The sequence below is a fragment of the Eptatretus burgeri genome, chromosome 10 (assembly GCF_056783735.1).
Source record: "Eptatretus burgeri isolate ZD-2024b chromosome 10, Ebu_testis_v1, whole genome shotgun sequence".
NCBI classification, from domain to species: Eukaryota; Metazoa; Chordata; class Myxini; order Myxiniformes; family Myxinidae; genus Eptatretus; species Eptatretus burgeri.
This window is the reverse complement of record NC_140970.1, coordinates 24,206,378-24,222,472: the sequence shown is the minus strand read 5'-3', so window position 1 is coordinate 24,222,472 and position 16,095 is coordinate 24,206,378. Positions and strand designations below refer to the sequence as shown.

Below are 16,095 nucleotides of genomic sequence, written 5' to 3'. Positions count from 1 at the left end.
AAGAAGAATCGGGAGAATGTGAGCGTGTTGTTGTTGTTGGGTATATATATATATATATATATATATATATATATATATATATATATATATATATATATATATATATATATATATATATATATATATATATATATATATATATAAAATTTTTTTTTTTTTTTTGTTAATATTAATGTATGAGAGAGTTCAACAGATTAGGTCATGGAAGTGTAAAAAAAAAAAAAATCGAGGAAGAAGACGAGGAGGAAGTTAAGAGGAAGAAGAAGAAGCAAAATCGGGAGAAGGTGAGCGTGTTGTTGTTGTTGGCTTTTTTTTTTTGTTGTTGAGATAAAGAGATTAGTTGGGAGAATGGGGGATGTTTGGAAAGTGGGGAGGATCAAAATTGAAGGTAATGGGGAGGATAGAAATTGAAGGTAATGGGGAGAAAAAAAAAAAAAAAAAAAAACGCTTGCTACATATGGTTCTGGGGACTCGAACAAATATGGCCCTTGTCACATATCGCGAAGCACACGGCGTGAAGAGGCTGGTGTGGGGTGCCTGAGCCAAGTGGGCTTGGCGGTCATGGAATCTCCATGGGTCTCGTGTGAACTTTGTGGGGGTTCTGCAGCACTTGTGTTGGGCATGAAGGCTGAGTCTGGTTTGTTGGGGAATCAATGTGGCCCAAGGGTTAATTTGGTAGAAGACAGAAGCAGGCAGGTTAATGGGAGACATTTAGGATTTGAATCGGTTACTGCAGAGACTTTGTATTTAAATTGAAGTGTTAGGATTTATTTTTCTTCACAATTGGCTGACGATTAGATTCGGTGCCTTCCGCTTTCTTTCTTTTTCCCATGGGGCCCCGAGGGCTGATCCAGATTAGTGGGCTTGGATACCCATGGAGTGGACCTGAGGCGCCATGTGCATGTAAGGGTAGGCATGCTCCCCATCGGGCTGCTCCGCCGGTGAGCCAAGAGAGGCTACGTAGCCTCATTGTTTACAGTCACCGCACATGTCTTAATCTTCCTCCCAGGAGATAGTTTCGTTTATGGGATTAGTGGGCCTGGGAGGGATAGCTTAGTTTCAAAGGGTTTAGAGGGGCAGGAGCTGAGATAAGATCAAGGGATTAGTGGGGCAGCTTGGGTTAGAGAATGGTAGGGCTGAAGTTGGCCCTGCTACCCACTGCCACTGCACACTCCTGTCACCAACACTGACATCTGCTGCTGTCCCAGTACCATTTGCCCGCTCACATCTGCAGGCCTCACCTGTTTATGTGTCAGCCATGCCTTGCCACCTGCCTGTAACTTTGCCAATGTTGCCATGCCATCTGCCCCTGCTCACATGTTGTGTTAATTCTTGATCATGGTCCATAAAGGCTGAAGAACTTTGCTTTGAGGCCAAATAGGCCGAGTTTGATTTATCGGGCCGGGCCATTGTCGATTCCCTGCTGTAGGTCACATGGGAGGAAGACCCTTTATTATGGGCCACCTGGGCCGAAGACCCTGTTTAGAGGCCACATGGGCCCTTTGGGAAATTTCTGTGGGCCCTCCAGGCTATGAAGAACTCTGGTTGTGGAGAGGCCAGATTGGTCATGGGGAAGCACCGGGTGCTGAGGAGGTTTCTATACCCAACGTTTTTTCCTAAATGTTGTTTTAGTGTCTGGGTAGGCCATTAGCCTTTAGTTTCGGCAGGAAAGGCTGACTCCACCATCCCAACCATGCAACAGCACCAGAACATAGGGATGAGAGATCATGGAAGGGTCTCTCTGTCCCCAGACCCATTGACCATTGTTGAGCAAGATGGGAGGGGGATTACTAGGGTGGGGAGTTGTACTATATGTTACGTGGAGTCATTCTTGGCAATGCCCCCATCTTCTGAGAGCAGACTCAGAGTCTGACGGAGGAAGATAGGGGTCGCGTTGTGGAAGTGACTCCTCGGGGTTAATAAATGCCCAACAGCGAATATAGCATTGTTATTTCATTATTAACTGTTTAGGATACATGCATCAATAATGACATGTGAGTCCGGTGATAAAGAGGTGCGGCGTCGAGGTGAGCAGATGCTGGGACCTTTTTTTTTTTTTTTTTTTTTTTTTTTTTTTTTTTTTGTATACCTTGGTCGAGGCTCGTATGAGAGCTAACACACAACTCACAGCAAGGAGGCATGAGACAAGAGGGGTGGGAGTGGAAGGGACAAAACATTGGGGAACAGACACAGGTGAACTGTGGAAGGGAGAGGGATGGGCATGGGACGGGGAAAATGGCGAGGAGAAGATGGACATTACAGGGACTTTCAGGAAGGAAAGCAGGAGAATTGAAGGAAGTGGGCTTGGGTGGATTATCGGGGGTAGAAAAGATAGAGGATTTGGATGGGGGAAGATAAGAGGTGGTGGTGAACAGCTGTTTTGAAAGCCTGGAGGGAAGAATGGGAAAGAATAGAGTGAGGAAGTTTATTCCAAAGGCGGGAAAAAAGAGGAATGAAAGAGTGAAGATGAGCAGTGATTCGTGATTTTGGTAGTTTTACCAGAAGGGGGTTGTTGGCGGACCTTGAGCGCCCTGTGGAAATGTGGTTGGGACAAATCGCAGAGAGAGCAGGGGGCAAGGCTGGAGAGGAGTCGGTAGAAGACAGAAAGACCACCGACCAACCTGCGGTGATTGAGTGAGAGGCCCAAAGACTCAGCTTCATTGCGGGAGATGCCAATGATCTTAAAAGCCCTGGTTTCGACAGCGTGAAGTCGAGAAAGGTGGGAGGCAGGAGCACCAGCCCAGAGGGGAGAGCAGTACTCCATCAGGCTACGGACAAAAGCTTTGTAAGTAGTCAGGAGCTCAAGAGGGCCGAGGAAGGACTTTGCACGACGGAGGATTCCCAGTCGGCGACTGGCTTTTGAGGCAAGGTTGGAAATGTGACTTTCCCAGGAAAGGTCATGGCAGATAGTGAGACCCAGAAGCTTGAAAGAAAAGACTTCTTCCAGAGGATTGTTGAGAAAGTGGATGGGGGGTTTTGTAAACGGTCCTTTCGAAGAGACATAGTGAGAGTGTGAGATTTGTGTGGATTGAAAGACATGTTCCACGTGTTGGACCAGTTTGTGATTTTATCCAGATCTGCAGTGAGCGAAGAAGCTGCTGCTTGCCGGTCTGAGGGATGACAGATGGTACGGCAGAGGGTGGAGTCGTCGGCAAAGAGAAATAGAGGATTTTCCAGAGAGTCCGAGAGATCATTGATGAAAACCAGAAAAAGAACAGGGCCCAGAACGCTACCTTGAGGAACTCCAGCCTGCACAGGAAAAGGGGATGAAAGAACTCCGTTTAGGGCCACACGTTGACTGCGACAGGAGAGGAAGTCTGCGAGCCATGAGTGGAGATGGCCTTGAATACCATGGGAAGAGAGTTTGGTGAGTAGGGCAGGGTGCCAGACTGTGTCAAAAGCACGTGATATGTCCAGGGATACGGCTCGGATTTCCTGTCTGGCATTGAGGACCTCCATCCATTGATGGGAGAGCAGTAGCAGCATATCCAGGGTAGAGTGACCTGGTCTGAAACCAAATTGATGATTGGAAATCAAGCCATTGGAGAAGAGGAAGGATTTCATGTCTGAAGCAATGATGGATTCCATAACCTTGCTGATGATTGGGAGAAGCACCTATTGTGCTCACAGGGTGGTAAGAGCTGCTCAGCTGCCATGAGACATCACGGCTCCACTCAGACAGCCAGACCTCCCCTCTCAGACCTCCCACCGAGCTCCGCTGATGACAGTCATGTTCAGACACACCTGGGCTGCTCCCCTGCATCGGTTCCTGCTGTGTCCCCCAGGCACAGCCAGGGTATTTCTCGTCTTGTGATTTTTTCCCCCAGGTCTTTCTCCTGTGGTATGATTCCAAGGGTCTTTAAGATAGATGATTAAAGTTCCAGTTCGTTGTTGACTCGTGGGCACGTATGATCGGTTTCAGTCAGAGAATATGGGGGGGGGGGGGGTTCAACTGTCATTTGTGATTGCTTCCTTCTTGTTACCCCCACACAGCACTCACCCACTTTGGGGATTCCAATCTGCACACACGGTAACGCGGTGTGTTATCTTCCAATCCAATCTTCAGACGCATATCCGACAGGGAGCCTTTGAAGCGGGTGACTGTCGCAGTCGTTTTAACACGATTCACCGGATTCGTACCAGTGACCAGACCGATACATTTTATTATCTTGCCAAAACGAAGTTTTTGCAAGATATGTTTGTCAGCTTGTATGTTTTTTTGTTATTTTTTATTTTTTTGTTTGTCTGTAATCACGTATAAAATATTCTGCAGAGCACAGTTATCATTGGAAATTTTTGTAACTTCGCATATCAGAGGCCTATAGAGGTCCCTTTCAGCGCATAAAATTTTGAAGGTCAAGGTCACTTTGTCGCAAATCAGGGGAGTCGACGAAACCCTTATTTTTTGAGTAATTTTGATCGGATTGTCTTCAAACTTCATGGGAATATAGTTCATGGTCTGGCGCTCAGCTGATTAATTTTTAGTGGCGATTGGCCTTGACCTTCATTTTTTTATTTTTTTTTGTCTGTAATCACGTATAAATCACTCTGCAGAGCACAGTTATCATTGGAAATTTTTATAACTTCGTATATCAGAGTCCTATAGAGGTCCCTTTCAGCACATAAAATTTTGAAGGTCAAGGTCAAAGGTCAAGGTCACTTTGTCGCAAATCAGGGGAGTCGACGAAACCCTTATTTTTTTAGTAATTTTAATCTAATTGTCTCCAAACTTTATGGGAATGTAGTATATGGTCTGGCGCTCAGCTGATTAATTTTTGGTGGCGATTGGCCTTGACCTTCATGGTTAGCGCCTGAGATCAAACATATTTGACCCCAAGGTCAAATTTTCAAGTTTTAGGAACCATATCGTGTCGTACCTCAAATTGAACACCTCGATGAGTGCTTTCTAGATATGTCAAGCTTGAGACATTATGATGTCATTGGGTGACGTTATGAGGCAAACGCATATTTTTCATGGTTACTCTGTAGAACGATTCTCATCGGAATCTCTCGTAGGCAGATATTCCTCAAGGAGTCGCTCCTGGTGGATAGCAGCTCTGTTCACCTCAGTGTGACCTTAAAGAAGTCACACGTGGTCACTTTTTGGCAAGATACGGGTCACCCTGCGGGTGACATTGGTTTATTTAGTTGTTTATCTGACTTGGAAAATTTTTTTTTCATGGTTGAAGATCATTGTGTTCGGAGTCGTGAGAAATGTTTTAACAAAACACTGAAAAATAATTCTGGAATTGTAATTTAACACTTAAAAATCTGTACTAATATAATCTTTTAATATACATGTACTTTTACTTCATTTGATTCTCATTTATTGGCCAAGTGAACATGTAAAAATAGTCATTTATATCTTGCGACTCAAATCGAAAAATTGAGGATGTGAGACCGGTCTCTCTCTTTTTAATTTTTTTATTTATTCATTTATTTTTTAACAACTCCCCAAATCACTGTGGAACTTTTGTGACAATGCTGCATTCAGTGCATCATGAAACTTGATTTTCAAATCATTAAATTAACTTTGGTCTGGAAGATACTTTGAGAATTTTATTGTTCACAAGCAAATTCCAACAATATGGACATCCAGTTAACATTTCCTTTGAATGTTAGTATGCGCTCAAGATGAAAAAGTCATTACATATGATTACATCTCGAGTGCTTGGTCCAATTCCATTTTGATTGAGAATAGAAATTGGGATGAGATACCTTGGTATGTAGAGGATACCCATAGTTAGGGTAATCACATGTAATCTCCCCCCCCCCTCCCCCTGGCATCATGGAGGATTCTTGGCATCTTTTTAATGAGAATTTTACATGGTTGGGATTATGTAGGGAGATGGTACTGTTAAAAAATGCAGGATCGATGTGCGAGTGAATTTGACAACGATAGGCCCAAATAATAGAAGTTAATGAAATGTCAAACAATGAAACAACCCCTGTGAGAGAAAAAGCCACTGAGAAATTCTGCTCCAAAATAGTGTAATCATTGTCGAAACCAGACACAGACAAACTTCACAGCAAGAAGAGGCAAGTGTAACCACTGGGCACATCGTCGATCAAAAGCGATGACTTTTAGACTAGCCTAAACAGCTGCAATACATTCACTTTAAATTAAAAGCAGTTTGTGATGTAGTATCCTAACAATAATGCCATGGCCAGCAGATAGACAATGATTCAGGCAAGGGAAAAATATAAATAAATAAAACCAAACAGGGAGAGTGGTTGAATTAAAAAAAAAAAAACTTCCACTAAGTGGTTCAACAATGACAATCTACTCATTACCCAATCACTTATTTTGTTCAAATTCCTTCAAGCTGCTTCAGCTCTCCTCAATCCCTCCCCTTCCATACCTCACCATCCCCTCTTCCTGCCATTAACATCCAGCCCTTGCAACTTTCAGTTCTTAATGTTTCACTCTATGAAATGCTTATTTTGTAATTATTGATAAAACATGTTTATAGATTTCTCTACACTTGTATTGATCTTTTGCACAATTCACAGTACCAATATTGCATCTCTGGTACTACACCCTTCTCTGAACCCAAACGGTTCCTTCCTGGTTTCATGATCTGTTAAATGGCTCATAAAACCTATCTTGTAATCACTACACTCATCTGCCCTGCTTCAAAATCTCAATGTTATGGATATTCAGTTTTGTATTTCCATCAGTGCACTCAATTTCGACACTTCAAAAGTCGGTTCTGGGAGCTAATTTCTGAAGCAATCAAATCCGAAATTATATGATCAGTGACAATATTGCTTTAAGATCACATTTTAGAGTTGTTTACATCTTTAAATTCACCTAATATGGAAGCTATCTTTATAAGCAGCTATAACACAACCAAGTGAATGTGAATGAAAGTTATTTTATTAAAAAAAAAAAAAAAGTAAAAAAAACAGGACCACCATTGCTGCATTGTGAAATGGACAACGCCTGTCGAGCCATTTCCCAGCTGAACTTACAAGTCCAGCTGAACAAATTGTGCTCGACTCAATAATCTTCACATTCATCTTTGAGGTCTACAACTTATTCAAAATGGTACAGTCCATATCACAACCATTATTAAGCTATGACTGTAGTGCTAAATGCTGAATGCACATTGCGATCGCCAAAACTAATTGGACAACAAGAATTAAAGTGAACAGGTAAGATGGTTGTGTGATCATCAAGTTTTGGACTTCTTATTAATAATATAAGCAACACTGTCAAATTTGGTGGCTGAAACCACTCTAGAAAAAAATGGTAAGACAAAAGACAAACATAAACTACATATTCAAACAAGCCATTTTACGTTTGTAGCCAGTTTGTGCTATAGTCCAGTCCTCCACAAGCAAAGCAGTTCCAAACCGCATTAGGAATGCAGAGCGAAAGATGATGCCAACCTTGAGGCCTTTGTTTTTCTCCGATTTGTGTCAATGGCTATTAATATTTATTCTGATGAATGCTTATTCAAGCAATCACATACATCAGTTGTACAGAGCCACTTCATTTCCATACTGACATTGCCTTACTGGTTGTCAGGACCCAAGCTGCTCAAAATTGATTCTCATTGGCACAAGTGACCATCTTGAAAAAAGAAGAAGAAGAAGAAGAAGAAGACCATTCAGCTGGTCTTCCTTGTCTCCTCAGACTCCACTGGGATCTGAGTTTCCTCAGAAGTAAGGCTTCCTGTTTTAGAAACAAATGTTGGGTCAGGAAGAGGAAAGAGGAGAATGTTAAAAGCTACTATACATGATGATTTCCCTTAAAATTTTCTGAATCGTTCAAAGCATTGAAAGGTAGAAGAAGCTTAGGAGAACAGAAAGTGTGATGGGAGACAAAAATCTGGAAGACAATTTCTTACCATTCTCTGAAAACAATTCTCTGGAGTCTATGTGTCCCTGCTCATAATCACACATCTTTTTTTCCATGCGGCAACGTGCAGGATGCATATGCACAGAATGGAAAGCTGAAGAAACAAGAACAAGAGTTGCCTTTTGTTCAAATATTCATTCATTCATTCTTTTTTTCTCATAACACCAAGAACATCATATTATGTTGGGATGATTCCATGTGAAACAAAGAAATACGAAGTGCTTTGGTACCCACTTTTACAAACTTTCTTCTATTTCATGTGAGATTGTATGATTGTTTTAACACTTTCAATAACACTCATATCCAATGCTTCAACAATTTCACACACTGTAATCTTGCAATTCTAAAAACTTAGCTGTTCAAAATATTTAATGTTTGCCATCAGTTGGTTGCATATGATGAGGTGCAAGATCATTTTCAATTTCATGGCCATTTGGAACTGGCAGCATGATTTAAACATGACGTGAAAGAGCATCAGACCAGTTAAAATGCATTGGAGACTTTGCAAATCACAAAATTGTGCAGGTTTCGTATGAATTTCAACTGGATTAACATTCTCTTTCATGGGGACTTAATTATACATTGCTTCTACATGACGTGATTATATTGGTCACATCTTGGTTTTGACTGGAACGCTTTGACAAGGGTTGATCTCAGTTCCTGTATAATTTAGGGTAGACAGGATCATTGCACTGAATTTCTGCATTTGGATCATAATTTTATACTTGTAATAGTCATATCACCGGAGGCCTCCCAGTTGACCCCCTCAGATTGACTTTAAACTTTCATAAAATAGTTCCCAGGTATCAAAATGAAGCAGCGTAAAATTTTAGGTCCATAGATGCGGTCAACTCCAAAATATTGAGGGTTGAAAATGTGGTTGTGGCCCTATTTTTATGGTCGTTGTGAGCATTACAAAATGAATGGCTACTTTTAAACTCCCACAACCTTTTAAATATTAATGCTAGAGCCTTGAAATTTTCAGAGATTATTCTTCTATAACTGCTCTGTAAGAAACAAACATAAAATGGAGTATACCTCCATTAATTTTTATGACCTGATCAGTTGAAATCCAGAAAAAAAATGTTGGTTTTGTATGAAGACCCAACTTTGAGACCCCATATATTTTTATTGACCCATCCCAGAAGCTTGAAATTTTTTCAGGTAATAACTGTATGGTAGTAGTATTCAAATACATGTTTACTTTTCTTAATCAGTCATATATAATACAGTCATGATCCCTCAAAAATTGAAAAATTTTATTTTTCCCTGAAATTCAGGTGAGGATTGCAAATATATGACAAGGTATACCACTTCAAATTGTTCACCATTGGAAAGAGCATATTCAAGTTTACAAAAGCGTCAAATATCAAAGTGGTATATTTAAAAAAAAAAAAATATATATATATATATATATATATATATATATATATATATATATATTCTATTTTTTGACAAGGACGAACTGATTAGATTTTGGTGAAGATCCGGATCCGGATCAGACTACTGGAATATTTTCAGTGATTCTTCACCATTGAGAGATTGGGCGAAACAGATATATAGCACGATATCTCATAAAAGTTGTGGACAGATTCGGACGAAACTTGGTGGACATGTTGGGTTTGTGACAAGGAAGAATTGATTCAATTTTGGTGAAGATCGGAATCCAGATCCGGGTCTGATAATTTTTTAAGCGATTCTTCACTATTGAGAGATCGGGTGAAACCGGTGTTGCACGATATCTCAAAAATGTATTGGGACAGATATGTTCTCGTGGATCAGGCATTACGGGGCGGAGGTATGCGCTCTACCGAGTGCCCTTCTATTTGGGGCTGTACTTGTTGCTGTTTCGCTTTCATCAATAACATCTTCTATTTGCACCCTTCTTTGGAATATTTTTGCAATGTGGGTTAGAGATACCTTTTCTGGCTTGCTGTGTTTGTGTACAAATTGGATTCCGTAGTCTATTGAACTTTTCACATACTCAGCCACTACTACATTGGTCACTCTGTGCAAGTAGTTGAACTCCATCGGGCTCCTTCTTGTCTTGGGAGATACGTTCTCGTGATGTATTGGTTTTTGTACAACAATTTGTGGATAATGAGTTTCCTTGTTTTGACAACTGGTTTTTCGATTTTTTTTTTGCTTGTGGCCAGTTAGTGTTATTGGAATAACTAGTACGTGCCCGTAAAAAAAAAAAAAAAAAAAAAAAAAAATTAAACCGCAACCAACAAACAACTACGCAGGCCGTTTCTTCGCTCTCACGTGCCCGTACGTGCGTGGCCCGGAAGTTCGAATATTATTCGCAGTTTAGTTTAAATACCCAATTATTCAATTAGCGCCAACGTATTTTACCTTTTCGCAATGTCGTGGCAAGGAAAAACAAAAAGAGAAGAGAAAAGAGAGAAAAAATTTACTTCCTGGTTCGGAGCATACCAGCACTCTGATGTTCCTGAAATTTATACACCGTCTAATATGAAAACGATCATAACTTGGGCCATTGTGTTTATCTATAAATGCGCATAAGAAATCGAGAAATTATTAGAATACACGAAGTCATCACTCTCCGGAAGCCCGTACGTTGTAACCCGTAATGGGGAACGTGGCTGTGCTTCCCTTCCCCATCGACCACACCCACGCAACAACGTGTCTTCCCATTGGTTTGGTAAATAAATGGCCATAAATTGGGAAGCACTTGTCCGATTAATATCAAACCTTGAAAAGGCACATCCTCAGGTCCCTAGCAATATACGTGGCAAGTTTCAATTAGATCGGATGAGCGGTTGTCGAGAAACAGCGGACACACACACACACACACACACACACACACACACACACACACACACACACACACACACACACACACACACACACACACACACACACACATTGCTGGAATTATAGATAGATGATACTTCAAGTTGGTGTATTGAATACTGGTATTGCAAATTCCACAGCTGTATTGCAATACTAGGACTAGAAGTTGGTTTATTGCTTTGATTTTGTTTCTTGAGGGCAGCCTTTTTCAGGATCATTCTCGTTCTATGTACGTACTCTTTGGTAATTGTTTTGCGCATTTCTTTGTGACATATTTGGGAGGCCTCTTCTACTCTGAGGGATTTGTATGGTGCTTCATTCTCTTGCTGCTGTATTATTGTATTTTGGTTGATTGTTGTTTGTTTTCGTCAGTTTACCTTGTATAAATGTGCACTTGGCACAGTTATCTCGGCCAAATTCTATTTGAATGTCGTCGTCGGAGTACCACTTCACTAATTTCAGTTGTTCTGCCAATTTTTTGTCATTCAGTCTGAAGAGCCTTCAATGATCCATGCACAGTAGATGTGGCACCTTCCATATCGCTTTGGACATTATTTTATTGGATGTTAGAGTGTAGTCGTGTCCTTGCTCATTAATTGAGTTTATCAGTGGGTCCAGGGCCAGACAAAATAGGAGTGGGAAAGGCTGTCACCCTGAAATATCCCGCATCGTGTCTTCACCCCTGGTGTATCGATCTTTCTTTCCAAGTGCTGTAATATCAATGTGATGTTCCAGAGTTTCATTGCTTTCTCAATCAGTTTGATTACTTGGGGGGTTGAACTTGTATACCTGCATGCATTTTATCCTTCATGAATGTGGGACACTCAAAAGTTTTTTTGGTCATCTATCTATTCTGTAGACAATTTGGTTCTTCTCATTTTACAATTTTTGAGTCTGGCCTTGTTTAGTAGTAGGTGGTATATTGTTCCACAGCTTAGTAGTGTTAACTACTATGAGCCATTCATCCATTACCTTTTCCTCTTGGATAAGTTTGTTGAATACTTGAGCATAGTGATTGAGAAGAGCATCTAGTTGCTTTAACCAGATGTTTGGAATTTCATCCGGGCCAGGGCTTTTAAAATTTGCCATTTTTGAAATACAGTAGACGAGGCGTAAGTCGGCAGCGTGTAACTCGTCACTTTGCCTAAGTCGGCAGCGTCAAGAAGTCCCGAATTTATCTAATGTTAAATCCCTTTGAATAAAGTCTGTAAGTCATCATCTCTCAGTCGTCACTTCGTCTAAGTCGTCAGGTGTCCATTCCCGCGTAATGGAAACTCAAGTAAATTACCACGCCGAACTCGTCACATGGAACTTCTACCTCGTGAGAAGCCAGATTTCATGGAATCGTGATGCGCGCTCATTGGTTTACACTGCCAGTGATAGGCTATTTATAACTGCGCTGTGTTCAGCTCAGTCAGCGTGCCATCTCACATGCATCTGTTGAGGTAGACAGGCTGCACAATGCATTCTCTGGCGAATGAGTAAAGGATCGATCGATCTTAGTGATGAAGTCCGATCATGGTTTTATATTGGCTTGTTTTGTACATCACCACACTCACTTTCACATCGTTATTGAGTGGTAGTCATCACCATGACTGTGTGTCATGTAATTTGTCGATGGTATATGAGTTTTCATTCCATATGAAAACTCATTCTACATTCATTCCAATGAATGAATTCTAACAGCCATTCATTCCACATTTGTCGATGGTCATATACCATCACCGATGGTATACGAGTTGTCTTACAGTTGTCCATTATCTTTACTTTTGATAAAGTGATTCATGAATTCCATCTTTGCTTGATCACTTTCCAACTCACCAATGAACCCCCACCTATGCCCCAAGGATTGTGTTTCCCGTTTGGTACAATAGCCGGCTTAGAGATTGTTGCGTCCTCTCACACGTACGTGTCCAGGCCATGCGCGACTTCATCCTTCACCCCACTGTCATCATGAATGTTCGCATACGCGCAAGTAGTCACTTTTTTCTCGGTCCCGATGGTGACGACTTACGCCTAGTCTACTGTATATATATATATATATATATATATATATATATATATATATATATATATATATATATATATATATATATATATATATATATATATATATATATATATATATATATATATATATATATATATATATATATATATATATATATATATATATTTTTTTTTTAATCTTTTCATCAAACTAGTACGGGCCCGTAGGTGCGTAAACGACGACTGGAGTGGGGCATTTTTTCACCCCCCCACCTCTCGCCCCTCCTCTCTTCCCCCCTCTCTCTCTCTCTCTCGTTCCAGTACCCTCTCTCGTGGGTGAGGCATGCCAGTATGTGCAGCTTCGTTCCTTCGCTCTCGTAAGCGACGACTGGTTTGGGGCATTTTTTCAATTAGATCGGACCAACCGTATCATAAATGGCCATAACTTGGGAAACACCTGGGAAACACTCAGGTCCCCAGCTCAGGTCACTCACTCAAACATACTCAGGTCACTCAGGTGTGACGTCATATCAAAACGAAGAAGAATTGTGACGCCCCTCTCTCTCGCCCCCTCTCTCGCCCACACTCTCACTCCCCTCTCTCGCCACCTCCTCTCTCCCCTCTCTTGAATTGTGACGCCCCCCTCTCTCCCTCCCCTCTCTTGATCCCCCTCTCTCCCCCCTCCCTCCCCCTCCTCTCTGTAAATGTATTCACAAAAAACAAATAAATAAACATTAATTGTGACGTCATTCGTGATGTCATAGCACCGTGTCTTGTCATTGGTTGACTGATAAATGGCCGTAACTTGGGAACCGCTTATCCGATTAATATCAAACCTCGAAAAGGCACATCCGCGGGTCCCCAGCAATATTCCTAGCAAGTTTCAATCAGATCGGACCGTCAATTGTGCAAAAAAAACAAACAAAAAAAAACATTAATTGTGATGTCATCACATTCGTGATGTCACCGTGTCTTGTCATTGGTCGACAGATAAATGGCCGTAACTTGGGAACCGCTCGTCCGATTGATATCAAACCTCAAAGGCACATCTGCGGGGCCCCGGTAATATTCCTGGCAAGTTTCAATCCGATCGGACCGGCGGTCGTCGAGAAACTGCGGTCGCAGACAGACACACACACACACACACACACACACACACACACACACACACACACACACACACACACACACACACACACACACACACACACACACACACACACACACACACACACACACACACACACACACACACTGCTGGAATTACAGATAGATATCACGAGGGGAATTTCCTTCAGGTGTTGTTTTTTCTTTTCCAAGTTTTAGATCCAATCCATTTCCTTCTTGGGTTATTTTTGGTCTTCATATTAACTCCTTTCCAGAAATCTCCAACTTTATCTTACATTTCCCTTTTGTTTCCCTTGTTCATGGTGGAATCTTTTCGTATTTTTTTCAACATGTGGTTTTATCTTCTCCCTTTGTTAACTTTGTCATAGCTTCCTTGCTGTCATTTCTATTTCGAGATTTTCAGCAACTGTTACCTCTCAGTCTTTGTCTTCAGTTTTATTATCCCACCCCCCGGAGAGAGGGAGCGGGGTATAGTAATCGTCCGGTTTGTTACTTACGAAATCTAAAGATTTCGTAAGTATATTGATGACTTCCGTCATCTGTTTGTGTGTTTGTTTGTAGGCACGATAACTCGAGAACGGAAGAAGCTACCAATGTCAAATTACACCACGTGATTCAGGAGGATGATGGTTAGTGCTGATTAGATTTTGGTCAAAATCTGTCAACGGTCAAGGTCACAGTGAGGTCAAACATTCGATTTTTGATGGTTTGGTACAGAATCATCGGAGAAACTTCTGATTTGCGTCGCTACCTTCTCTCGAGACAGCTTTTATTAGACAAGGTCAGAGGTCAAGTTGACGATTTCGTAAGTACCAGTCTATGACTACTTGTTTGTCTGTTTGTTACTTACGAAATCTAAAGATTTCGTAAGTATATTGATGACTTCCGTTTGTTTGTTTGTTTGTTTGTTTGTTTGTATGCACGATAACTCGAGAACGGAAGAAGCTACCAATGTCAAATTACACCACGTGATTCAAGAGGGTGATGGCTCGTGCTGATTAGATTTTGGTCAAAATCAGTCGAAGGTCAAGGTCACAGTGAGGTCAAATATTCGATTTTTGATGGTTTGGTACAGATAACTCGAGAACGGAAGAAGCTACCAATGTCAAATTACACCACCTGATTCAGGAGGGTGATGGCTAGTGCTGATTAGATTTTGGTCAAAATCGGTCGAAGGTCAAGGTCACAGTGAGGTCAAACATCCAAAAAATGATAACTCGAGAACGGAAGAAGTTCTGGCTTTTGGCTTTTGGGTCCAATGTCAAATTACACCACGTGATTCAGGAGGGTGGTGGCTAGCGCCGATTAGATTTCGGTCAAAATCGGTCAAAGGTCAAGGTCACAGTGAGGTCAAACATCCAAAACATTCGATTTTTGATGGTTTGGTACAGAATCATCATAGAAACTTCTGGTTTGCGTCGCTAGCTTCTCTCGAGACAGCTTTTATTAGACCAGGTCAGAGGTCAAGTTGACGATTTCGTAAGTACCAGTCTATGACTGCTTGTTTGTTTGTCTGTCTGTCTGTTAGCAACTTTACGGCAAACACTATCAAATTCAATCCACTGGTGGGCAATGAACCTTGGACGACCCCATTAACTTTTGGGTCCAATTGGATCAAGGTCAAGGTCAAGAAAAGATCAAAATCGTTTTTCGCTCATAACTTCGTCAAAAATGATCTGATTTACTTCAAACTGAGCTTATAGTGAACCTTATTCTATTTGTCACTTACAATCCTACCCATTCCTATAGTGAAAAATGTATATTTGTGAAGATCGGTAGAGTCCGAAGACTTTATGCCTTAAATGGGCGGGATTTGTTGTGCCTGGCACCACTTGTATTAGTTTTGTTTTATTGGATTCTCTTCTTTAGCTTTTCGGAAACCTTTGGTTTCCTCTTATGAATTGTAGTATTTGTCCCATTTCTTTTCACAGTTGTTCTCTTTGTCTCTTGTCTTTGTTTCCAAGACAGTGTTTGGTTTCTGTTGCTGGGCCTAGTCTATTATTTTTGCGTCATTGCTTTCCTGAACTTCTTCTTGAATGAGCAGTGCCGCTGCAAAGCCACAGTATTGATTTCCATCAAGGGGGATGACTTTGGTATAATTTTACCAATTGATCAGTTGGTTCTTCCGATTGGCATTTTCGTCCATTTGTTATTTTATATTCAGTAGAGTTGTGGTCTTTCTCTGAGTGGTGTTAGTCTTATATCTTATACTTTGTTGGCCAGCTCTTCTTCCAATCCACATTGCTCTTCATCATCCTCATTTTCCTCCTCTTCTTCTCCTTTCTGACATTTTC

At 41.2% G+C, this 16,095-nt stretch overlaps 1 protein-coding gene and 1 long non-coding RNA gene across 2 annotated transcripts in view; one reads left to right on the top strand and one right to left on the bottom strand.

Moving 5' to 3' along the window:
* Positions 1-16,095, top strand: part of LOC147018097 (uncharacterized) — a 36,431-nt gene that overhangs the window by 16,934 nt on the left and 3,402 nt on the right. The gene's annotated exons all lie outside the window — the stretch shown is intronic.
* LOC147018096 (interleukin-1 receptor-associated kinase 3-like) overlaps positions 5,409-16,095 on the bottom strand; it is a 75,573-nt gene continuing 64,886 nt past the window's right edge. Inside the window, exons 14-15 of the mRNA XM_085897444.1 lie at positions 7,857-7,961; positions 5,409-7,681 (exon numbers count right to left, since the gene is read on the bottom strand). Coding sequence (XP_085753570.1) covers positions 7,617-7,681; positions 7,857-7,961 — 170 coding nt within the window. The 3' untranslated portion in view covers positions 5,409-7,616. The remainder of the gene's footprint in view (positions 7,682-7,856; positions 7,962-16,095) is intronic.